The sequence below is a fragment of the Prinia subflava genome, chromosome 29, assembly GCF_021018805.1.
Source record: "Prinia subflava isolate CZ2003 ecotype Zambia chromosome 29, Cam_Psub_1.2, whole genome shotgun sequence".
NCBI classification, from domain to species: Eukaryota; Metazoa; Chordata; class Aves; order Passeriformes; family Cisticolidae; genus Prinia; species Prinia subflava.
Window position 1 is genome coordinate 812,365 of NC_086275.1, and position 23,313 is coordinate 835,677.

Genomic DNA, 23,313 nt, shown 5'->3' on the forward strand with positions numbered 1-23,313 from the left:
CGCTCTGTCCCGGCTCCTCCCGCTCTGTCCCGGCTCCTCCCGCTCCATCCCGGCTCGCCCCGCTCGGTCCCGGCTCCTCTGGTCCTGTCCTGGCTCTTCTCCCCCATCCCTGTTCTGTCCCTCCCGATCCCGGTTCCTCTTCCCACTCGCTCCCGGTTATTCCCGCTCGATCCCGGTTATTCCCCCTCGATCCCGGTTATTCCTCCCCGTCCCGCCTCCATCCGAGCCGTCCCCACGCTGGTGCCCGCAGAGCTCCTGGCTCTGCTCTCTCCAAATCCCCCCGGACAGGATTCACACCCCCAACTCGACAGGCTCGAATTTTTCCCCTTTATTTGCTGACTTCACGTGGATTTGAAGCTTTTCCTCCTTTCCATCCATCGAGTTCATGAGGACAGGGGTGAGCCCAGGAGAGTTATCCTGGGAAATCCATCGAGCTCTGAGCACAGGGACAGTCAGGACTGAGCCCGGGAGAGTTATCCTGGCAAAGCCCCGGGCCAGTGACCAGCTGGATTTGGCCAGTCCCATCCAGCAGCCCTGGGCCAGTGACCAGCCGGATTTGGTCAGTTCCATCCAGCAGCCCGGGGCTGGTGGCCACAGGCCGAGGGCAGTGGCCAAAGTAGCCTCTCCCTGCAGGGCTTTCACTTTCTGAGCACGGAGAGGCCCAGGAGACCAAACCACCCCTGCTCTCTCAGCTGAAGCCGCTGGGGAAGTGGAATTTTGCAGAAATGAGGTTTTTTCCCCGTGGGTGACACAAATCCCTGCTGCCCACCCAGGCTGGGACCAAACCTCAGTTACAAAACCACACCTGGGGACACCTGGGCAGCCACTCTGGGTGACACAAACAGAGTGAGACACCCTCATCATCCTCGGCTCCTGGGAGAAGGGGCAGCCGCAGGAATGTCCCAGCTCCCCTCTCTGCCGGAGACCTCCCGCCCTCCTTTCCCAGCCCGGGCTCAGTGGAAGGCGGGCGGGGGGACCCTCCCCAGCCGGGCGGGGGCTCCACCCTCGGGAAGCGGCTCCAGAGGGGGAGAGCACCCTGGAGAAATCCTCTCCAAAACCACCTCGTGCCTCTCCCCCCGCGGCCCAGCGTGGGGCAGCAGCGTGGGGTGGCCCAGGGTGTCCCCGGCGCCGCGGGTGTCGGGGTGGAAGGACGCCAGCTCGTTGCTGAGGGTCACCCTCTGCACGGCGACAGGGCACAAGCGGCCGCAGCCCAGCAGGGAGGAGAAGGCCCTGCGGAATTCGGCGTTGAAGGCGTAGATGACGGGGTTGAGGGCGGAGTTGGCCCAGCCCAGCCAGGTGAAGGTGCCCAGCACGGCCGCGCTGGCGCACGGCTCGGGCGCGCAGAAGGGCACCAGGCAGTTGAGCACGAAGAAGGGCAGCCAGCAGCACACGAAGACGCCCACGATGACGGAGAGCGTCTGGAGCAGCTTGGTCTCCTTCCTGAGGGAGCTTTTCGGGGAGGTTTCCCCATCGCTGCTGCCCGGCCCCTCCAGGGAGGAGATCCTGCGGAGCTGGCGCCGCGCGGCGCGGAAGAGGCGCCCGTAGGTGCCCAGCATGATGGCAACGGGGATGTAGAAGCTGATGAGGGACGAGGAGATGGCGTAGACCCCACCGAGGCTGGGGTCACACCTCCCCTCCTCCGCAGAGCCATTAAACCCCGGCTGCTCCCGGTGCCACTGCAGCTGCACGGGGATGAAGGAGATGAGGAGGGACAGCAGCCAGGCCGCGCCGATGGCGAGGAAGGCCACAGCCTGTGTCACCCTCCTGTGGTGGCCGAAGGGGTCGGCCATGGCCCAGTAGCGCTCGACGCTGATGAGGCAGAGGTGCAGGATGGAGGCCGTGCAGCAGGTGATGTCGAAAGCCACCCAGAGGTCACAGAAAGCCCCAAAGGGCCAAAAGCCCAGCACGTCACTGGCCGCTCTCCAGGGCATCACCAGCACGGCCACCAGCAGGTCGGACACGGCCAAGGACACCACGAACAGGTTGGTGACCTTGGAGCGCAGCTGGGGGAAGCGGAGCACGGCGGCGCACACCAGGCTGTTCCCCAGCAGCGTGGCGAGGATGAGGAGGGACAGGCAGGCGGCTGTCGCCACCCGCAGGGACAGCGGGGACAGCGGGGACAGCGGGGACTGCTCCTGCTCTGCTGAGCTGGCATCGAGCTCGTCCTGCCCAGCTCCTCCCGCTGAGGGGTAGAACCCGTCCATGGCTCCCCCGTCCAGCCCGTCCTGCCGGGGTTTCTCAGCTGCTCAGGTCTCTGTCAGCATCCAGAGCCCGTTTTCCCGTTTTCCCGTTATCTCATTTTCCCATTTTCCCGTTTTCCTTTTTCCCAGCTCCCACGGCATCTCCGGAGCCCCAGCTGCACTCCAGCCCCCTGGAGGCTCTCGGTCCTGTCCAGGTCTCCGCTGGCAGCGTTGGGATTTCCCCTCCTGCCTCGCACTCACCTCCGGGGGCTGCGGAGGCTTTGCCGCAGATCTTCCTCCCTCTCCCCTCTCCTCCTCGCCTGCTGCTGCGGAATTCCCGGATCCCTTCTGGCCGGGCTGGGATCCGCTGCCGGAGCGAGAGGGGTCTGAGCCGCCTCTGCTCCCGCAGCCCCTCCCTGCTCACCCCGCTCTTCCCTGTGCAGCCAAATCCCTCCGGATTCCGCTCGGGTGGGGTCTGGCTGTGCCCCCCGGGGCCGGGAGAATTGTGAATCCACAGGGTGAATCACCGGGAATCCGCTGAGAGGGCTGAAGGGGCGAAATAATCATTGCAGGCAGATTTGAGGGTCCTCAACGCAAATGAGCACGGAAATTTATGGTGATTTCTGCGTAAATGAGGCCTGATTTCCCTGCCCAGGAGCTGAGTCACAGCTCAGAGCTGACCCCAAACCAGTCACTCCTCCCTGCCCTGAGCTGGTGCAAAACTGGCATTTACTGTCCACTGCAAGATTCCTTCTCCAGAAAAACGAAAAAGGGAAAAAATTCTAAAAATTCTGTACAAACCTGGAAGATTTTTCTTTCTGAAAGTCTCAGATTTTTTTTTTCAGCACAGGTTACCTGCAGAACCAGTGAGGATGCTGAACATCACCTGGATAAGTTTTAAAATCCTCAATAAATGGATTTTACTTTCAGTGAAGTGCTGTAAAGTCACTTCTCGTTCAAGTTCATCGCTATTCCCTTAATTCCCAGCTCATTCCACATCAGCTTTCACCTCAGGGGTAACTGGAAACATCAAGTCCGGATCCATCACCCCGAGCCGGGAAGGATCCGATATTCCCTGGGAGACACAGCCCGGGCGCTCCGGGTGTCCGGCGCTCGCTGTCCCCGTGTCACCGCGTTTGCCGGCCAGAGCTGGGTTTAATTAAACCTCATTAGCGCGGCCGCGGGGCTGTTCCAGGGAGCGAGGGTAGATGGCACCAGCGGCCGGCGCTGGAGCAGCTCCTGCCCTCGGGAATTCGGGATTCCAGCACGGGAAAAGCGCGGGGCTGGGGCAGGGAAGGGTTCTCCTTCCCCAGGGGCTGGAATAAACACCGGGACAGCTCCCAGGGATGCCCAGGGTGGGAATTTGGGATGCCGGGGTCCTTTCCCACTCAGGATACGCCCTCACCCCCAGGGATGCTCTGCCCTCCGTGCCCTCCGTGCCCTCCGTGCCCTCCCAATCCCCGCTCTGGGCACGGAGATTTTCAGGATCTCGGCTGGCAGAAACAAACACGGGGATGGTGTCACTGCTGTCCGAGCGAGCAGGGACGGCAGGGACCCGTGACAGGACAGGAGTGGCAGTGATCTGTCACACAGGGCAGGGTGGCAGTGATCTGTCACACAGGGCAGGGTGGCACCGAGCTGTCACACATGGCAGGGTGGCACTGATCTGTCACACAGGACAGGGTGGCACTGAGCTGTCACACAGGGCAGGGTGGCACCGAGCTGTCACACATGGCAGGGTGGCACTGATCTGTACAGCCCAGCAGGGTGGCAGTGATCTGTCACACACGGCAGGGTGACACTGATCTGTCACACAGGACAGGGTGGCACTGAGCTGTCACACAGGGCAGGAGTGGCACTGATCTCTACAGCCCAGCAGGGGTGGCAGTGATCTGTCACACACGGCAGGGTGACACTGATCTGTCACACAGGGCAGGGTGGCACCGAGCTGTCACCCAGGGCAGGGTGGCACTGATCTCTACAGCCCAGCAGAGGTGGCAGTGATCTGTCACACACGGCAGGGTGACACTGCTCTGTCACCTCAGTACATCAGCACAGGGTGGCACTGGCAGCTCATCCCAAGCCAGGAGGCTCCCAGGAAATCCTTCTTGGAGACACAAATCAGCTCCTCCTCCTCAGGAGCTCCAAAATATCAAATTTTACGGTTGTTAAGGTTGGCAAAGACCTTCAAGACCATCAAGTCCCAGTGTGGCCTCAGCACTGCCAGGGCCACCCCCAAACCTGTCCCCAAGTGCCACCTCCACACATCTGGAACCCTCCAGGGATGCTGATCCCACCCTGCCCGTGCCTGGCATTTTCCATGAAGGATTTTGTCCCAGTTTCCAACCTGAACCCCCCCTGGCACAACCTGAGGCTGTAGGAAAGGACCTCCCCTCCCTGGGTTGGTAATTTTGGGGAGATGGGATTGGGATTGGGATGGGATCCAATTTCTCCAATTTTGGTGCATTTTGGACCCCACCTGAGGCAGAAATCCCTGCAGCTCCTCCTGTGAGATCCAACCTCCTCCCCTGAGGGAGCTGCATTATTTTATAATCAACAATCCAGCAGCTATTTTTCTTTCCCCAGGCTCAAGTTAAGCACTATTTTCAACAGCTCTCCAGCATGAAAAGATCCCAGTTTGGTGGCAATTGAGCTGAAAGTTTTTATATTTAATTTCCTCACCCAGCAAGAGGCTGCCCTTGATTTCCTCTCCCTGCTGTCTCACCAAAATATCCTGAAAATTCTCCATTCAGGCACCCTGATTGCATCCCCCACTCTGCATCAAAGGCAGAAAATTACCAGCCACTCCAAATAAAGCAGCAGCTGCTGGGGTTTAACTCCTAAATGTCACTTCCAGCACGGCTGATGCATCCCAGGATTACAGGGAGTGTTTATTCCTGCAGGAATCTCTCCAGATTTCCAGGGAAGGGACAAGTTCTGAGCTCAGGGGAGAAAGGAGGAGGAGTCAGAGTCTCAAAATAAAGATCCAGGTTGTAGGTGAGACCTGAGCCCTGTAAAAAAATCCATGGGAGCTCTCCAGGGATCAGATGAAACCTAAGCTGGAGGAAACAGCATCAGCAGCCTGGGAATTTGAGGTTTAGGGATTGTGGTTTCAGAGGGAAATTTGGGTTTTTAAAAACCAGGACACTCAATTTACATCGATTTTCTTCAGGTAGAGGGAAAACCAGCACCAGGCTCCCAGTCTGGGCTGCCTGAGTACAACCAGAACAAGGAGCTGAGTGAAAAACCGTCCCAAAATCAGCTTTAGGAATTGTCTGGTACAAAACCAAGGGGTTCAATAGAATTGATTTTTCCTTTTCTCCATGGGCAAAGTGGTTTAGGCAAAGGGCTGTGACTGTGAGCCTTGGAAGGGCAGGTTTGAGATGCAAAGTGAGAAAAAAGAAGGGGAAAGGTAAGGAAAAGCAGGAATTGTGTCCAAAGCGACACCAGGAATGATGGCAGTGCCACCCAAAAGGCAGCAGAGGCTGCTCAGGAAAACCAGACAAATGATTCAATGTAGCAATATTTAATAGTGGGCTTTTTAAATCCAGGTTAAAGTCTCCTGGAGCAGCTCAGTCTGGGTTTGGATAAAGCAGCCCAGGATTATCCCTGGATTCCAGCACAGCTGGAACAGCAGCTGGATCAGGGGAAAGCACAGCAGGGCCCCCCCGGGTCCCTCCCCGTCCCTTCTGTCACACACAGGCAGAAACAGCGAGGTCTTTCTCCCGTTTACTTCCAGAGGAAAGGAATACAGAGCTTCATTTACATCATTCCATGGGGGACCCGTGAGCTGCAGCCTCCCCCTGGCAGGAGCCTGCACTGGGCTGAGGGGTCACAGAGGGGACACAGCCCCTGGGGACATCCCCAGTGCCACCCTGGGGACACCCTCAGTGCCACCCCTGGCCCTGGGCTGGGGCTGAGTGGGCAAGAAATGATCACCAGGAGGGGAAACTCCAGCCCTCGTTCCCATTATCCCAAACTGCCACTGAGGAATGGAGTTTGGAGAGGCAGCGTGGAAGGGCTGGAGCACATTCCCAGTGGTGTGGGGATAAATTCCCAATGGCATGGGGATAAATTCCCAATGGCATGGGGATAAATTCCCAATGGGGCTGGAGCACATTCCCAGTGGTGTGGGGATAAATTCCCAATAGTGTTGGATACATTCCCAGTGGGACTGGAACACATTCCCAATGGTGTGGGATACATTCCCAGTAGTGTGGGGATACATTCCCAATGGTGTGGGGATAAATTCCCATTAGTGTGGGGATACATTCCCAGTGGGGCTGGAGCACATTCCCAGTAGTGTGGGGATATATTATTCCCAATGGGGCTGCAGCACATTCCCAGTGGGGCTGGAGCACATTCCCAGTAGTGTGGGGATACATTCCCAGTGGGGCTGGAGCACATTCCCAGTAGTGTGGGGATACATTCCCAGTGGGGCTGGAGCACATTCCCGGTCAGGGAGAGGGGCACAGGGCTGCTGCTCCATCCACAGGCAGCCAGGCACTCCCCTGCCATGCTCAGGAATGCCAGGGAAGGGCACATTCCCCCCTGGAGGCTCTGTTTTTCAGGGATTTGGGCTTCCATGTGCACGCCAGGGGTAAAAAGTGACCTGCAAAAGAGGAGGGTTGGGCTGCTGTGGGGAGAGGCAGCTGCAGGGGGGGTGCTCGGGGTTTTGTGCATCAAAAACATCCACAGGGGCTGGGGCTGGGGTTTTTTGGGAACACACAGCCCCGTGGGATTGCTGTGCTCTCCCAAGGGATCCCTTCCCACCCCAAACCCCTCGCTGGCAGCTCCCAGGAGGTTTTGCTGACAGGGAGGGTACAAAAACAGCCACCAGCTCCCATTTCAGGAGGAGATCCAGCAGGAAGAGGCTGGATGGCAGCGTGGCCAACTCCCCCGGGGGAATCTTTTGCAGGTCTCCCTTTTAAGGCCTTCACTTCATACAGAGAGAGGGATTTTTTTTGTCTTGTGCTTGCCCTCTCTGAGCAGCACCAAAACCTCCCCAAACCGAGCAGTTGCAGTGCCTGGCTGCGAGTGCAGGACCCAGAGGGAGGGACACAAACAAGCACCGGGTGCTGGAGGTGGCTGCAGGCACGGCCAGGGCAGGAGTGATGCACCAAAATGTTCTGAACAACCAACACAGAGCCAAAGGTGGAGCCAGCGCCGCGCTGCTGCTGCTCACAGCCTCGACATCAGCCACAGCAAAGGGAGAGAAACCAAAATCAAACCCAAACCCGAGCACTGTCCTGGACACAGGAGTTTGTCCTCACTGCAGCTGTAGCTCCCGGGAGGGAGGGCCGGGTGTGGCAGTGATCTGGGGTCACCGGTCGGGTCGGGACCGGTGCAGATGTTGGCACAGAGATGACAAACACCAGCTGGGGCCAGGTCCAGAGCGGATTGTCACGGCAGGAGCTCCTGCTGCCGAGCAGGGACGGAGCCAGAAGGACAGAGGGGGTGTCCCCCTCGCCTTGGAAGTTCTGGTCATGAGTTAAGGAACATGGACACAACTTCCCAAACTGCAGCAACAGGATTCTGTTGGTGCTTCAGAGGTTCAGTCCCAGAGCTGTTTTGGGTTCAGAAGAAGCAGAGGGAGTCTTCTGTGCCAGATCTGTGAAGAGAATTGAAACAGAGGAGAGATCAGAACCCATCAAACACATCCACAGCATCCCAATGGAATCCCAGAGACCTCGGTGCTTCCCTGACCAGCTCCACCTCCTGGGAAGCACACTGGAATCTCATCTTCCATCCTCCTGAATCCCATCTCCCATCCTCCTGAATCCCACCTTCCATCCTCCTGAATCCCATCTCCCATCCCCCTGAATCCCATCTCCCATCCCCCTGGAATCCCATCTCCCATCCCTCTGAATCCCATCTTCCATGTTTGATAACGAATGTTCTGGAAATTGAGGTTGTAACCAGCCCAGACAGAAGGATCCAGGCAGCATTCCCAGCTCTCCCAGGCCTGGGTTTGGCTCTGCTGAACCAGGATCCAGGAGAATTCCCAGCTCTCCCAGAATTGGGGTTTAGTTCAGCTGAACCAGGATCCAGGAGAATTCCCAGCTCTCCCAGAACTGGCTTTAGCTCTGCTGCTCCAGGAGAATTCCCAGCTCCCCCAGGCCTGGCTGAGGCCCTGCTGTCCCCTGTGCTCCCCCCCAGGCCCTGCTGCCCCCTGTGCTCCCCCCCTGTGCTCCCCCCCAGGCCCTGCTGCCCCCTGTGCTCCCCCCCAGGCCCTGCTGCCCCCTGTGCTCCCCCCCTGTGCTCCCCCCCAGGCCCTGCTGCCCCCTGTGCTCCCCCCCTGTGCTCCCCCCCAGGCCCTGCTGTCCCCTGTGCTCCCTGCCAGGCCCTGCTGTCCCCTGTGCTCCCTGCCAGGCCCTGCTGTCCCCTGTGCTCCCCCCCAGGCCCTGCTGTCCCCTGTGCTCCCTCCCAGGCCCTGCTGTCCCCTGTGCTCCCCCCCAGGCCCTGCTGCCCCCTGTGCTCCCCCCCAGGCCCTGCTGCCCCCTGTGCTCCCCCCCAGGCCCTGCTGTCCCCTGTGCTCCCCCCCAGGCCCTGCTGCCCCCTGTGCTCCCCCCCAGGCCCTGCTGTCCCCTGTGCTCCCCCCCCGGCCCTGCTGTCCCCTGTGCTCCCTGCCAGGCCCTGCTGCCCCCTGTGCTCCCCCCCCAGGCCCTGCTGTCCCCTGTGCTCCCCCCTGTGCTCCCCCCCAGGCCCTGCTGTCCCCTGTGCTCCCCCCCCAGGCCCTGCTGTCCCCTGTGCTCCCCCCTGTGCTCCCCCCCAGGCCCTGCTGTCCCCTGTGCTCCCCCCCCAGGCCCTGCTGTCCCCTGTGCTCCCCCCTGTGCTCCCCCCCAGGCCCTGCTGCCCCCTGTGCTCCCCCCCCAGGCCCTGCTGTCCCCTGTGCTCCCCCCTGTGCTCCCCCCCAGGCCCTGCTGTCCCCTGTGCTCCCCCCCCAGGCCCTGCTGTCCCCTGTGCTCCCCCCCAGGCCCTGCTGTCCCCTGTGCTCCCCCCCAGGCCCTGCTGTCCCCTGTGCTCCCCCCCAGGCCCTGCTGTCCCCTGTGCTCCCCCCCAGGCCCTGCTGTCCCCTGTGCTCCCCCCCAGGCCCTGCTGCCCCCTGTGCTCCCCCCCAGGCCCTGCTGCCCCCTGTGCTCCCCCCCAGGCCCTGCTGCCCCCTGTGCTCCCCCCCAGGCCCTGCTGCCCCCTGTGCTCCCCCCCAGGCCCTGCTGTCCCCTGTGCTCCCCCCCAGGCCCTGCTGTCCCCTGTGCTCCCCCCCTGTGCTCCCCCCCAGGCCCTGCTGCCTTTCCCCACCTCCATCAGACACAGAGAGCCGCTCCAGCTCAGCTTCCAGCTCGGCATCGGAGATGGGGGCGCTCAGCACCCTCTGGGGAGCGGGAGGCAGATCCAGGGAATCCTTGCTGGAGTCCTGCAGGAGGCTGTCCAGCTCCTCCTCCAGCTCCTCAGAGTCCACCTCTGCTGAGGAAAGGAAACATTTCAGCTCCAAGGAGAACTCAGAGGTGTCCTCACAGCACTGACTGAGCTCCAAACAGAGCTGTTGTTCCTCCCAGGCATTGTTATTCACAAGGAATTTCCTGTACTTGTTTTAAAGGACTGAAAATTCAGTCCTTTAAAACTATATCAGGGAGGATTTGTTTTTTTCTTGGCACTGAGGCCAAGAAGCTCTGGCACCTTTCAGCAGAGGCAAAAGAGCTGCAGCAACAGCCAGGCCAGAGGAAAAAGCTCATCACTCCAAATAAACAAAGCAGCAGCCACCCTAAAAATAGATTCCAATCGACATCACACAGCTTGGAAATGAAATCCAGCCCCAGACAGGGACCACGAGGATTTGGAGATGAATAAAGTGTAATAAATATCCCTGCTCCCCATTCCCTTCAGGAGAACACTTTGGAGTTTTGGGAACAGTTTATTGCCCCAGGAAGCTGCTGGGTGTGGGGACGGAACAGGGAAAGGGCTGGAGGAGGGAAAAGAGGGAGCTGGGAAAGGAGGGAGCAGGGAAAGGAGGGAGAAGGGAAAGGAGGGAGCAGGGAAAGGAGGGAGCAGGGAAAGGAGGGAGAAGGGAAAGGAGGGAGAAGGGAAAGGAGGGAGCAGGGAAAGGAGGGAGCAGGGAAAGGAGGGAGCAGGGAAAGGAGGGAGCAGGGAAAGGAGGGAGCAGGGAAAGGAGGGAGCAGGGAAAGGAGGGAGCAGGGAAAGGGCTGGAGCAGGGAAAGGGCTGGAGCAGGGAAAGGGCTGGAGGAGAGAAAGGAGGGAACAGGGAAAGGAGGGAGCAGGGAAAGGAGGGAGCAGGGAAAGGAGGGAGCAGGGAAAGGAGGGAGCAGGGAAAGGGCTGGAGCAGGGAAAGGAGGGAGCAGGGAAGGAAGGGAGCAGGGAAAGGGCTGGAGCAGGGAAAGGGCTGGAGCAGTAAAAGGGCTGGAGCAGGGAAAGGGCTGGAGCAGGGAAAGGGCTGGAGCAGGGAAAGGGCTGGAGCAGGGAAAGGGCTGGAGCAGGGAAAGGGCTGGAGCAGGGAAAGGGCTGGAGCAGGGAAAGGGCTGGAGCAGGGAAAGGGCTGGAGCAGGGAAAGGGCTGGAGCAGGGAAAGGGCTGGAGCAGGGAAAGGAGGGAGCAGGGAAAGGAGGGAGCAGGGAAGGAAGGGAGCAGGGAAGGAAGGGAGCAGGGAAGGAAGGGAGCAGGGAAAGGGCTGGAGCAGGGAAAGGGCTGGAGCAGGGAAAGGGCTGGAGCAGGGAAAGGAGGGAGCAGGAAAGGGCTGGAGCAGGGAAAGGGCTGGAGCAGGGAAAGGGCTGGAGCAGGGAAAGGGCTGGAGCAGGGAAAGGGCTGGAGCAGGGAAAGGGCTGGAGCAGGGAAAGGGCTGGAGCAGGGAAAGGATGAGCAAAGCATAAAAAGCCCAGGACTTACCCAGACCATTGATCCCCACTCCAGCCAGAGTCTGGGCCACCTCATCTTGAGTGTCACAAAGCTGAGGTAAAAATAACATAATTAAATCAGTATTAGAAGTTCATTTTGTGCCCTGCTGTAGCTGCTTTATCAAAAGCAGAAATAACAAAAAACAATCAGAAGCTGATCTAAAGGCAGCAGGAATTAACTCCTTTCCCTGCCTGAAATGAAGGAGATTAAAGAATTAACCAGGTTGGAAAAGACCTTTGAGATCATCAAGTCCAACCTATGGAAAAAAAAGCCAAAACAATAAAATAAAAGGAAATAAAATAGAATAAAATGATATAAAATAGAATTTTTTAAAAATTAAAAATAAAATAAAATAAAATGTCAGGCTGTTTCATGCACAGTTGCATTCCAGCTTCCAAAGGTTTGATTTGTATTTTTAATACACCTAAAGCTGGGTGCTTGCCCAATACTGCTGATTAAAAAACCCCACAAAATAAACAAATTCAAAGTAAATTAAAATACATAACAGCCAAACAAAAAGACACAGAAATCTTCTTCTTGCTGATGTTTTAGCTCAAAATTAAGTCAGTTTTCTTTAGTGCCATAGAGGAAAAAAACTAAATAATTGAAAGCAACCGCAGAATTAATAATTCATTAATATCTGGGCAGGTTTCTTGGGAATAGCCACACCCTCCTTTCGCTGTTCCAGTACCTCTTGGATCTGATCCACCAGGTTCTCTGCCCTCTCCACAGTCACATCCTTCATGGAAAGCTTCAGAGCTCCCACTCCAGCCTGGTAGGCATTAAACACCTGGAAATTAAAAATAAAAGAGAGAAAGATGTTTAATGCTCATGAACTCCAGCCTGGCAGAAATTAAACACCTGGAAATTAAAAATAAAAGAGAGAAAGATGCACAATGCTGATGAATTCCAGCCTGGTAGGTCTTAAACACTTGGAAATTAAAAATAAAAGACAGGAAGATGTTTAATGCTCATGAACTCCAGCCTGGTACGCATTAAACACTTGGAAATTAAAAATAAAAGAGATAAAGATGCACAATGCTGATGAACTCTAGGCTAATAAGCATTAAAGACCTCGAAATAAAAAATAAAAGCAAAGCTGCACAATGCTGATGGGAACAGTGGGAGCTCCCCTCCAGAGCTGCTCCTCAAGCAGGATCCTCAGAGAGAGAAAAGGGAACGGAGGGAACTTCATCCAGAGGGACATTCCCAGGGCAAATCCCACCCCTGAGGGATGGGAATGGGTGAGGATGAGGAGGAGGAAGGCAGGGGAGGGCCCTGGGTACCATCTGGTCTGTCTGGGAGGCGTAGATGCGGTCCAGGATCCCCTGCACCGCGTCCAGCTTGGAGTGCAGCTCCTCGATGCGCCGCTCCGTCCTCCGCTTCGCCTTCAGGCACCTCAGGGCCTGCCCAGGGACACAAACACACAAAAACAGGGCTCAGCAAAGCTTCACACACAGTTCTGGCAACCCTCCCCTCCCCTGGGCTCATTCCCGCTCTGGAGAGTCCGAGAATTCCTGCTGGCACCACGGGAAAATTGGGATGAGGCGCTAAAAATGGGGAATGGGCTCCACAGCTGAACCTGTGGGTTCATCCAGGTGTTCCTGGGTCACTCGGGTGGGATCCAGCAGAAAAATCCTGGATGTCTGCTTTGGAAAGCTGCTCAATATTCCAGCTGGCATCTGCAGCTGTTCACATTCCTGGGTGTTGAAGAGTCCTTCAAGAAAAGCAATTCCTTGTGGAATTTTGTGCTGATTAAAAGCAGGTATTTGTAGGGAGAAGGGAAAAGCAGGGATAGGTTGTGAAATGTGTGTTTGTGTTTGTGCAAAACACAAACACACATTTCACAACCTATCCCTGTTTGTTCAGAAATTACCATCTCGAGAAAAAGGAAATCATTTGACAAATTAAAAAAAAATTTATAAAATAGAGCCAGGAGATGGATTTTCATGATTCTGAGTGGGTCCCTCCCAACTCGGGTTATTCTGGGATTGGAAGTGCCATAAAAAAATCCCCAAAACAACCAGGAATCCCTGAGGCACACACAGAACAAGTGGGTTTAAGAGTTTATTTCCATTTCGCTTCACCACCTCACTCTGTAAAAATAAATCCTTCACCTTAAGGAGAGCTTTGGCTTCAGAGCCACCACTCCAACCCCCCTGGGATGAAGCCCCCAGGTCTAACCCTGGGCATGATCTGCAGCTCTGGAGCAGCTCCAGGACATTTCCCTGAGAGTTCCACTCACCAGCTGCTTCTTCCCAGCTCTGCAAGCACTCCTGGCATCCTCTTTACACCTGCAAGATGGAAAAAGGAAAAAAAAAAAGAAATTTCTTCCTTGTTTTACAAACCACAACCACCCTCTCCCTCTCTCTGAGGGGGCCACAACGTTGAATTTTGGACACAACCACCCTCAAAGCACTGTTGAGTCCCACAAGGCCTTGAATGCTTTCCAAATCCTTGCAATCACTCCTCACAGCCATTCCCTGCACCTTGTTTTCACAGGGAACAGGGAACAAAGGCTGGAAAAGCTGCCCCAGCACATGACCGTGACTATTCTGTTTATGAACAGGAAAGAACAACTTGAGAAAACAGCTTCTAATTGTGTCCCAAAAGTTTTACATCCCACAGGTGTTGTTCCCACCACCCTTCCCCAAATTACTTCTCTGCTTCCTGGGAAAGGGACTCCACCTTCTGTGACAGCAGCTGCTCGCTCTGCATCAGCTGATAAACGCCGATGTCCACGTCGTTCATCGGGGACACCTTGGCGTGGAGGCCCCGCGCAAACTTCACGATCTAAAACCAGAGCAGCACAGGCTGGAGTCACCTCCCAAAAATCTGCATGAGGAAATCACTTGGAAGGAAGGAAAAGGAGCTTTTGCAGTCCCAGTTTAGGCTTTGGAGTTGTGAGGGTGTCCCAGGCACCACAGGATTTGAGATTAAACTAGGCGGGGTCAGGATCTGCAGGGTGGAAACAAAAAGCCTGAATGGGACACCTGGAGGATTTGTTCCTGGATTCTGGAAGTGGATGGGAATGTCAGACTGCCAAGGACTTCAGAACACTACAGGGAAAGTGGAATCTCAGAGCTGGGTGCCTGCACCTCTGTAGGAAGTGACAAACAGGAAAAGCTCTTCAGAAAACGTGGAATTCCACGCCAATTCCAGAGTTTGTGTAGTAGGGAATAGTCAAAATGCTGACCCTTGCCATGTTTTTAACTCTTTAATTAAACTGGAATTACTATAAATGCTTAAAGAACCTGCCATGCCAGAATGAGGATTTCTTATCACCTACAACCAGGCAACAACATTGGAGCACGTGGAATTTACCTTTCCAGCCAGAGAACACCTGTTTTAACCACCAAAAAACAGCTGAAATCCAGGCAGGAAGGGATGACACCCCCCAAAGCAGTCACCTGGACCCTGTACCTTCTCTCCGTTCTGCTCCAGGATGGTGACCCTCTTCTCCTTCTGCAGCTGCAGCAGCAACAGGTAGAAGGTCCTTTCATCGGGGCAGAGCCCGGCGCAGAGCGAGCGCAGCTCGGACAGGGCCACCACGGGGTGGGAAGAGAGGGCAGAGCTGTGGTACAGGCGATAAACTTCCTCTGCCTTCTCCTGCAAGGGAGCAGGGGATGCCTCAGAGTTTGACCTTTTGTGTTTTTCAGATGCTGTGCTGCACTGGTGCAGAACTCTCAGCTGCACATCCAGGGGTTGTTACTCTGTTTGCATTTTGGGCAGACTGAACAATTCCTCTGGGCCTGAAACTCAAGGACACCCTAAAGCCTCAGGCCCCAAAGAGAATAAACAGAAATTATGGGGGTGAATGCCTTCATTACCTGAAGCTGTAATTGGAGGATTAACCCCGATATATAATTTATAATTGTGTGAAAAACTGGTGATCGTTGCCCACCTTGGGTGTGCCCCCAGAGGCTCTGACTGCCCAAGGTGCATCTGTTGAAGGCCTTTAATAAATCCCCACTTTATTCTCTTTATCTTGCCCAGCCTCTGCTCCAGGGAGCCACTCAAGGGATCACAGGGATGCTCTCAGCCCACACAGCATCCCTGCTTTTCCCAAATCCTCCCAACTTGGACACTTCTGTTTTATTCTGGAGTGACTTTCAGAATGAGCTGGAGGGAACTCTTGAAATAATCACTCACAAAAACCAAAACTCCACTGCTGACATTCCCTGAAACGCTGTGGAACAGCACAGGAATCACTCAGGCAATCAATTGGCTTCCCCTGCACTTCCTGGAAATCCCCCCCCAGTTTTGAACCAAATAAAAATTCCTGCCTTTTAAAGATTTCCTGAACCAAATAAAAATTCCTGCCTTTTAAAGACTTCCTGCATTTCTGCTGTACACAGTAACCCAGACAAGATTTGGGGCTCGTTCTGCAGACCCACAGAGAGAGAAAAGGGGCTGGGACAGGATCCAAGGGCAGCTCCAATCCCACGGGAAAGCAGCTTGAATAACACCCAGGGACATTGGATTTCCAGGCTGTGACTGCTCCATCCCCTGCTCACCCCTGGAGCAGATGGAGCTCGGGCTGAGTGCTCCTCATGGAACAGGAATGAGCTCCAGCCTGGGATTTACAGCTTAAAAACCTTCAATCCCACCCCTGCCATGGGCAAGGACAGCTCCCGCTGCCCCAGGGTGCCCCAGCCTGGCCTTGGGCACTGCCAGGGATCCAGGGGCAGCCACAGCAAATCTGGGAATTACAGCCCAGCCAGGAATTCCTTCCCAATATCCCACCCCAATCTCCCCTTTCCCAGTGGAAGCCATTCCCTGTGTCCTGTCCCTCCATCCCTTGTCCCCAGCCCCTCTCCAGCTCTCCTGGAGCCCCTCTAGGAGGCTCTGAGCTCTCCCTGGAGCTTTCCCCTTCTCCAGGTGAACATTCCCAGCTCTCCCAGCCTGGCTCCAGCCTTCAGAGCAGCTCCATTATTTTCAAGGAACACCAGCAGATCTAAATCACTTCCCATCCCCGAGCCCCTCCATCCATCTCTCTCCGGGCTTTTGAACACCTCAGCAGCAGCACCAAAGCCCTGCCCAGCCCTGTCCCCTCCTTCTCCTGGCTCTGCTGGAGGTGCAGGACCCCAGCAGAGCTCTCAGCACCCCTCACCTGCAGCAGCTCCACGTAGATCAGGACCTCGTCCTCCTCGGGGATTTTGCTGTCCCCCAGCACGCTGGAGAGGGTCCACTTGAGGGGCTTCAGGATGAAAACCCCCACGCCCCACGAGATCCAGCTGCTGTCCACGCTGGCCATGAAGTCTGACTCCCTCTGGAGCTTCCCACGTCTAGGGAGAGGAAAATTCACGTGGAATTGAACACAGCCAGTCCAAACCCTGGATATCCTGCACATCCTCCACTCCAGGGGCATTTTCCATCACCAAACCCAGCTCAGGTTTGAGATTTATTGCTGGATGCACACATTCCTCCCCTGCCTCCTCCAGACCCAAGAACATTTTGTTTACTGTTTTACCCCGTTTTGCAAGTTTCTCCCAGTTTTCTGATTGGAAACTGATGAGGCATCAAACAAAGAAATTAGCATGGAGGGTCAATTTTAGGGGTAATCAGCCATTTCAGGATAGTTCTGTTGTTATAATTAATTGCAATAACAGCTTCTCAGACCTACTGGTTTTAATTCTCAGGTCACCCACAGGGCTCCTGCTGTTGGGAGCATCTTTGAGGTACCAGGCTCCAATTCCACAGCAAAAACCTCTGGCTGCAAACACCAGCCCAACACCTGCCCTCAGCAGCTGTGGCACCACAACATGCCAGGGAAAACCCCTGATTTAACCCAAATATTCCTGTGGGATCCCCTGTCCCCTCATTTAACCCAAATATTCCTGTGGGATCCCCTGTCCCCTCATTTAACCCAAATATTCCTGTGGGATCCCCTGTCCCCTCATTTAACCCAAATATTCCTGTGGGATCCCCTGTCCCCTCATTTAACCCCAATATTCCTGTGGGATCCCCTGTCCCCTCATTTAACCCAAATATTCCTGTGGGATCCCCTATCCCCTGATTTAACTCAAATATTCCTGTGGGATCCCCTGTCCTCCCACATCTCCTGGGTCAGCTCTGATTCCCTGTCCAGCTCGGCCTCCTGAATTCCACACGAGCACCATATAAACCGTAATTCACAGAATCCCAGAGTGGTTCGGGTTGGAAGGACTTTAAATCCCAGCCGGTGCCACCCCTGCCATGCCCAGGGACGCCTCCCACTGCCCCAGGTCTCTCCAAGCCATGTCCAATTTATTCTTGGACACTTGCAGGGATGCAGGGGCGGGCACAGCTTCTCCGGGCACGCTGTGCCAGGGAATTCACCCTCCGGGCTGGCACAGCCCGGATCCATCGCCAGCCGCGTCCCCTGACACCCCCCACACCCTCCCCAAGGCCGTCCCCGACCTCCTTTACCTCAGCAGCTCCCTGAGGACGGTGCCCAGCCCCAAGGGGACGCTGCCCCGCCGCTCGAAGCCGTTCTGCAGCTCCCTCAGGCACGTCCTCACCGCGCCCCTCCGCCGGCCGCGGGCCAGCACCAGCCCGACCCAGAAAGCCATCTTGCTGTCCCACTCGGTGCTGTTCACCTCGCGGCTCTGCTTGAAGGCCGAGAACAGGAAGGCCATGCGCTCGTCATCCGTCTCCCACTCCGGGGGCAGGTCCCCGGCCGGGGCCGGCCCAGGGGACGCCTCCCCCGGGCTGCACATCTACGCGAGCCCCCGGCTCGGCCGCGGCCTCCGCCCGGCCCGGCCGCCCGCCCGCCTCAGGGGACACGCGCACGGCGCATGCGCGGTGCCACCCCCGCGCCCCCCTCGCGTCACTCGGGGTGGGCCGCGCCGTGCCCCCCCCGGCCCCCGCGGTGGTACCGCCCGGAGGGGCTCGGGCCCCGCCCACAAGCGCCCCTGGGATTCGTGGTGACGTCATCGTGACGTATTGTGTGATGTCATGAGTGATGTCATTGCGGGTGATGGGGGCGGGGTTTGGGATTACATAGAATAATTTTCTATATAACATACACTTCCCATATGTGTAATATACAGAATACATGTTGTATATTATTCATCTTCACATATAAATAATAATAATCACCATCAAAATCTATAGTAAATAACATAATGTACATACAGCATAAACTATAGAATAATAAAATTTGGTTAATTAATGTATAGTATCATTATATTATTATAATATTATACATTGAAATATTATAATATGTTGATAATTAATTAATGTATTATAATATATTAATTAGTATATTATAATATAAGTATATTCTATGATACTGTATCATAAATATACTTATATAATACTATACTATATTATGGATATATTATATTATTATTATCATATCACAATATAAAATTCTATTAGGTGAAAATACTACATTATCATTATTTAACATTAAATGGATTTATTCAATACATTCTTATATTATGTATTGTAATATTGTATATACAATACAATATCAGAATTATATAAAATATTTTTGCTTAATGCACAATTGATACAGAATTTGATTTAACATTATATAATTTCCCTGGAAATCAAGGAAAAACCTCTGGAAATCAGGGAAAAAAAACTCTGAAAATCAGGGGAAAAGCCTCTGGAAATCAGGGAAAAAAACCTCTGGAAATCAGGGAAAGCCATCCAGCCCCGAGGGCGCCATGGGGAAGGGATTTTCCAGGCTGTGGCAGCCTCAGGTGGAGCTGCTCTCGTTCCATCCATGTGATTTTTCACATTTGGAGCCTCATTCACGGCATCTTAGGGAGGAAGGGGAATCGAAATGGGAATTAAATGAAATTGGTCCAAATCCCGCGGAATTTGGTGACACCACCTTGGCTCTGCTCCCCTGGCCGGCCCCAGATGCTGCAGAGAAGGGAGCAGCAGGTCCCAGAGCTGCTTTAAACCAATCCATGGAAATCTGGGAATGACTCAGCACAGGCAGGGATTATTTTTAGCTCCTTCCAAACCCAAACTTCTTACAAATTCCTTCAGTTCTCCGGTTCTAGCCCCAAAATCACATCACTCCTGTGCCTGGAAAGCCGCGTCCCACCTGGAGCAGCCGGGATTGCTGCTGCCAAAATCCAGCCTGGCACGTTTGGGGCTGTATCAGGAGAAATAAAAGCGCTGATGCAGGAAGGAAACGGCAGCACAGGATCACAAGGCTGTGCTCAAAGGAGGCTCCAGGGGCTCTGTTTGCCAACCTGAGCGATTCGGCCTTGAACTGGTGTGACTGGAGCAGGGGATCACATGCTGGGGGTGGAAGGAGCCAGGGATGAGCTGATCCCAGCTGGAACCTCAGCGGGATGGGGAGAGACTGGGGAGTCACGGTGGGAGAGAGGCTGAGATGGGAGAGGAACGAAAAATGAGGAATTCCTGCCCTGTTTTCCATCGTGCAGCCCTTCCCAGGGAAGCAGGGATCCCACAGTTATTTAGGAAGAGAAATCCCATAATTTCAAATAAATCTCTCTGCCCCTCTTAGAGAATCAGGGATCCCACACATGCATTTGGGAAGATAAATACCATTATTCCCAATGTTTCTGCTTCCTTTCCGCCCCTCTCAGGGAAGCAGGGATCCATCACGCTTATTTAGGAAGAGAAATCCCATTATTACAAATGTTTCTTCTTCCATTCTGCCCTTCCCAGGGAAGCAGGGATCCCACACAGGGAATGGGAAGAGAAATCCCAAATTCCAAATAAATCCCTCTGCCCCTCTCAGGGAAGCAGGGATCCATCACACTTATTTAGGAAGATAAATCCCATCATTCCAGAGCTTTTTTTTTTTTTTTTTTTTTTTTTTTTTCTTTTTCTTTTCTTTTTTTTTTCCCATTTCAAAGAGGAACTTGGGAGTTTATGAGACAAATAATTCGTTTGTCAGGAGGAAGGGGGAAGAGGGGGGATGAAGGTCAAAATTATCTGGCGGCCTCAGAACCCTCCCAGGCACCAAAAGCAGGCAGGAGGCAGCTGAAGGCAAAACTGCACAGGGGATGTTCAAAAACAAACCAGGAATGGTCACGTACCCCCAGCATCCCCCTGGGATCACAGCCCCGAGCGGGACGGGCTGGGAGCAGAGATTAGAGCCTCCCACAGCAGAGCTGCGAGCTGAACAAACAGAGTCACACAGGACAGGAGGGTTTGGAGCGTGCCAGAGGAGCTGAGGTAACCCATTAACTCCCATTAACCGTGCCTGATAAGGCTGAGCTGCCCCAGTCACCCCGTTAATTCCCTGTGGGAATTTCAGCCCCCAGAGTCTCTTAATTTCAGCCCCCAGAGTCTCTTAATTTCAGCCCCCAGAGTCTCTTAATTTCAGCCCCCAGAGTCTCTTAATTTCAGCCCCAGAGTCTCTTAATTTCAGCCCCAGAGTCTCTTAATTTCAGCCCCAGAGTCTCTTAATTTCAGCCCCAGAGTCTCTTAATTTCAGCCCCAGAGTCTCTTCCCTCCAAGGTCAGAGAGCAGGAGTTGAGCCAAGCTCCTGCTGCAACCTCACGCTCCTTTTATTCTCTGCTTGCAGCAGAACTGAGCAAGGCAGGGGAGGATTTAAGACCCCAAAACTGGAGGGTTCCTTCTCCTCAGCTTCCCCCCAGGGCTGTGTTGGGGTGCAGCTGCTGCGGGGGATTCCTGGGGCACAGGGAGCAGGGAGATAAAGAGGCTGAGGGTGATAAAGGCTGCAGGTCTGGCCCTGGGAGATAAACACTCACTCACTCCCCTGCTTCTCACTCGTGGCCAGAGCCTGTCCAAAAATGAAAACCACAGTGTTTTTTCCAGGGATGGAAATTCTTGCTGGGACAGGGAAGGATGTGTCTGTGCAGTGTCCTGCTCCTGGGGGGGCTGGGGACAGGGAGGGGGTGACCACCCCGACCCCTCTGCACAGCCCAAACCCCTGGGGCCGGACACTGAGCTGTTTGTGCAAACACTCTCCCTGTGGTTTGTCACTGGAGATAACTGGGGGAGGTTTTATAAACGAGACAGAAAGAAAAAATTCCGCAGCTTCCTGAGGGGCAGCACAGCTCCAGCCCTGCCCCGCTCCACTCTCATGGATCTGAGCACCCATTACGGGAATATTTTCCTTTTGTTGGCTCCTCGTTTGCCTCTGCTGGTGGAATCACAGAATCCTGCAGGTTGGGAAAGGCCTCCAAGGTCACCAAATCCAACCTGTGCCCGATCCCCACCTTGTCACTGAGAGCCACCTCCAGGAATCGCTTGGACACCTCCAGGGATGGGGATCCAAACCTCCAAACAGGGGCAGTTCCTATCCCTGGCCACCCTTTCCATGGAGAAATTCCTGCTGCTGTCCCCCCTGAGCCTCCCCAGTTTGGTGGGAGGAGGACGGGATCTCTGGGTGCTCAGGGGTGGCCTCCCACTGCTGGGATGGCTCTGGAACCAGCATGAACCCTGGGGCAAACTGGGATGTTCTGCTTCCATGCGCCCCTTGCCGCACATCCCGATTTTTCCTGGCTGAATTCAGGCACAGCAGTTCCCTCAGGAGCTTCAGGTTGGTTTTTCAGAGAGGATGAATCCTTCCCCCATCCCACTGGCACAAGGATTAGCATTTAGATCTAAACCTCGTTCTAGTTAAGCTCTAACTAAAAAAATGAATCATTCCCTGAGGGCTCCAATGACTTCAGCTGCAGTCAGTGGTGTCCAGAGCACAAAACACATGGTTTGGGTTAAACAAAAGGCCCTGCATACTTTGAAGGGTTTGTAATAGCAGTACCCACCCAGGAAACGAGCAGGAACTCTTCTTCTCCTTGAAATCACACTGCAGCTTCATTAACTGTGGCACAGCCAGGGTGAAAAATGTGCAAGGAGACAACCAGGGGGGCATCGCTTGTGCTGCCACAAGCACCAGGGAGAAGGGGCTTCCCAAATATCCAGAATGGATTAGCTAGGATCAAACTCATCCAAGGAGCCTTCCTGCCCTCCTCCCTGCTCAGCAGCCTCCTGGCATCGTCCATGCTCTGAACCCCACCCTGGCAAGGTGCATTTTTTTGCTGCCTGTCCTGCCTTTGAGTGCAGCCACCAAAGAGAAGCTGCTTCCCAAATATCCACATCCGGAGTGGATTAGCTGGGATCAAACTCATCCAAGGAGCCTTCCTGCCCTCCTCCCTGCTCAGCAGCTCCTTGGCATTGTCCCTGCTCTGAGCCCCACCCTGGCAAGCAGCAACTTCTTGCAGCTTGTCCTGCCACAAGCACAGCCACCAAAGAGAGAAGGGCCTTCCCAAATATCCACATCCTGAGTGGATTAGCTGGGATCAAACTCATCCAGTTGGATCCAAGGAGCCTTCCTGCCCTCCTCACATCTCCTTGGCATTGTTCATGCTCTGAGCCCCACCCTGGCAAGCAGTATTTTTTTTTTTTTGCTGCTTGTCCTGCCTTGAGTGCAACCACCAAAGAGAAGCTGCTTCTCAAATATCCACATCCGGAGTGGATTAGCTGGGATCAAACTCATCCAGTTGGATCCAAGGAGCCTTCCTGCCCTCCTCCCTGCCTTCTTGGCATTGTCCCTGCTCTGAACCCCACCCTGGCAAGGTGCATTTTTTTGCAGCTTGTCCTGCCACGAGCACAGCAACCAAAGAGAAGATGCATCCCAAATATTCTAATCCAGAATGGATTAGCTGGGATCAAACTCTCCAAGGAGCCTTCCTGCCCTCCTCACAGCCCCTTGGCATTGTCCTGCTTTGAGCCCCACCCTGGTAAACAGTATTTTTTTTCAGCTTGTCCTTTTTTTTCAGCTTGCCTTGAGCGCAGCCACCAAAGAGAAGCTGCTTCCCAAATATCCACATCCAGAGTGGATTAGCTGGGATCAAATTCATCCAGTTGGATCCAAGGAGCCTTCCTGCCCTCCTCACATCTCCTTGGCATCATCCATACTCTGAGCCCCACCCTGGCAAGCAGTATATTTTTTTTTGCTGCTTGTCCTGCCTTGAGTGCAACCACCAAAGAGAAGCTGGTTCCCAAATATTCCAATCCAAAATGGATTAGCTGGGATCAAACTCGTGCAAGGAGCCTTCCTGCCCTCCTCACAGCCCCTTGGCATTGTTCATGCTCTGAACCCCACCCTGGCAAGCAGCAACTTCTTGCAGCTTGTCCTGCCACAAGCACAGCCACCAAAGAGAGAAGGGCCTTCCCAAATATCCACATCCGGAGTGGATTAGCTGGGATCAAACTCATCCAGTTGGATCCAAGGAGCCTTCCTGCCCTCCTCCCTGCCTTCTTGGCATTGTCCCTGCTCT

General features: G+C 54.7%; 2 protein-coding genes across 3 annotated transcripts; both read right to left on the bottom strand.

Annotated features, from left to right (window-relative positions):
* Positions 1-579: 579 nt before the first annotated feature.
* Positions 580-3,747, bottom strand: LOC134562583 (D(1) dopamine receptor-like). Its single transcript, XM_063420035.1, has one exon. The coding sequence runs from the start codon at positions 2,202-2,204 to the stop codon at positions 954-956; it is 1,251 nt and encodes a 416-aa protein (XP_063276105.1). The 5' UTR covers positions 2,205-3,747; the 3' UTR covers positions 580-953.
* Positions 3,748-5,690: 1,943 nt separating this feature from the next.
* On the bottom strand, positions 5,691-17,885 carry CHMP7 (charged multivesicular body protein 7). 2 transcript variants are annotated; one of them, XM_063420016.1, is made up of 10 exons: positions 17,498-17,885; positions 16,200-16,374; positions 14,510-14,695; positions 13,746-13,879; positions 13,332-13,380; positions 12,373-12,492; positions 11,778-11,876; positions 11,078-11,138; positions 9,480-9,644; positions 5,691-7,791 (listed from the first exon to the last, which is right to left on the bottom strand). In XM_063420016.1, the coding sequence occupies exons 1-10, from the start codon at positions 17,785-17,787 to the stop codon at positions 7,727-7,729; spliced, it is 1,344 nt and encodes a 447-aa protein (XP_063276086.1). In that variant the 5' UTR covers positions 17,788-17,885; the 3' UTR covers positions 5,691-7,726. The 2 variants fall into 2 exon arrangements, with proteins under 2 accessions (XP_063276086.1, XP_063276087.1); XM_063420017.1 differs by having other exon boundaries at positions 9,480-9,641; positions 17,498-17,883.
* Between the last annotated feature and the right edge of the window lie 5,428 nt (positions 17,886-23,313).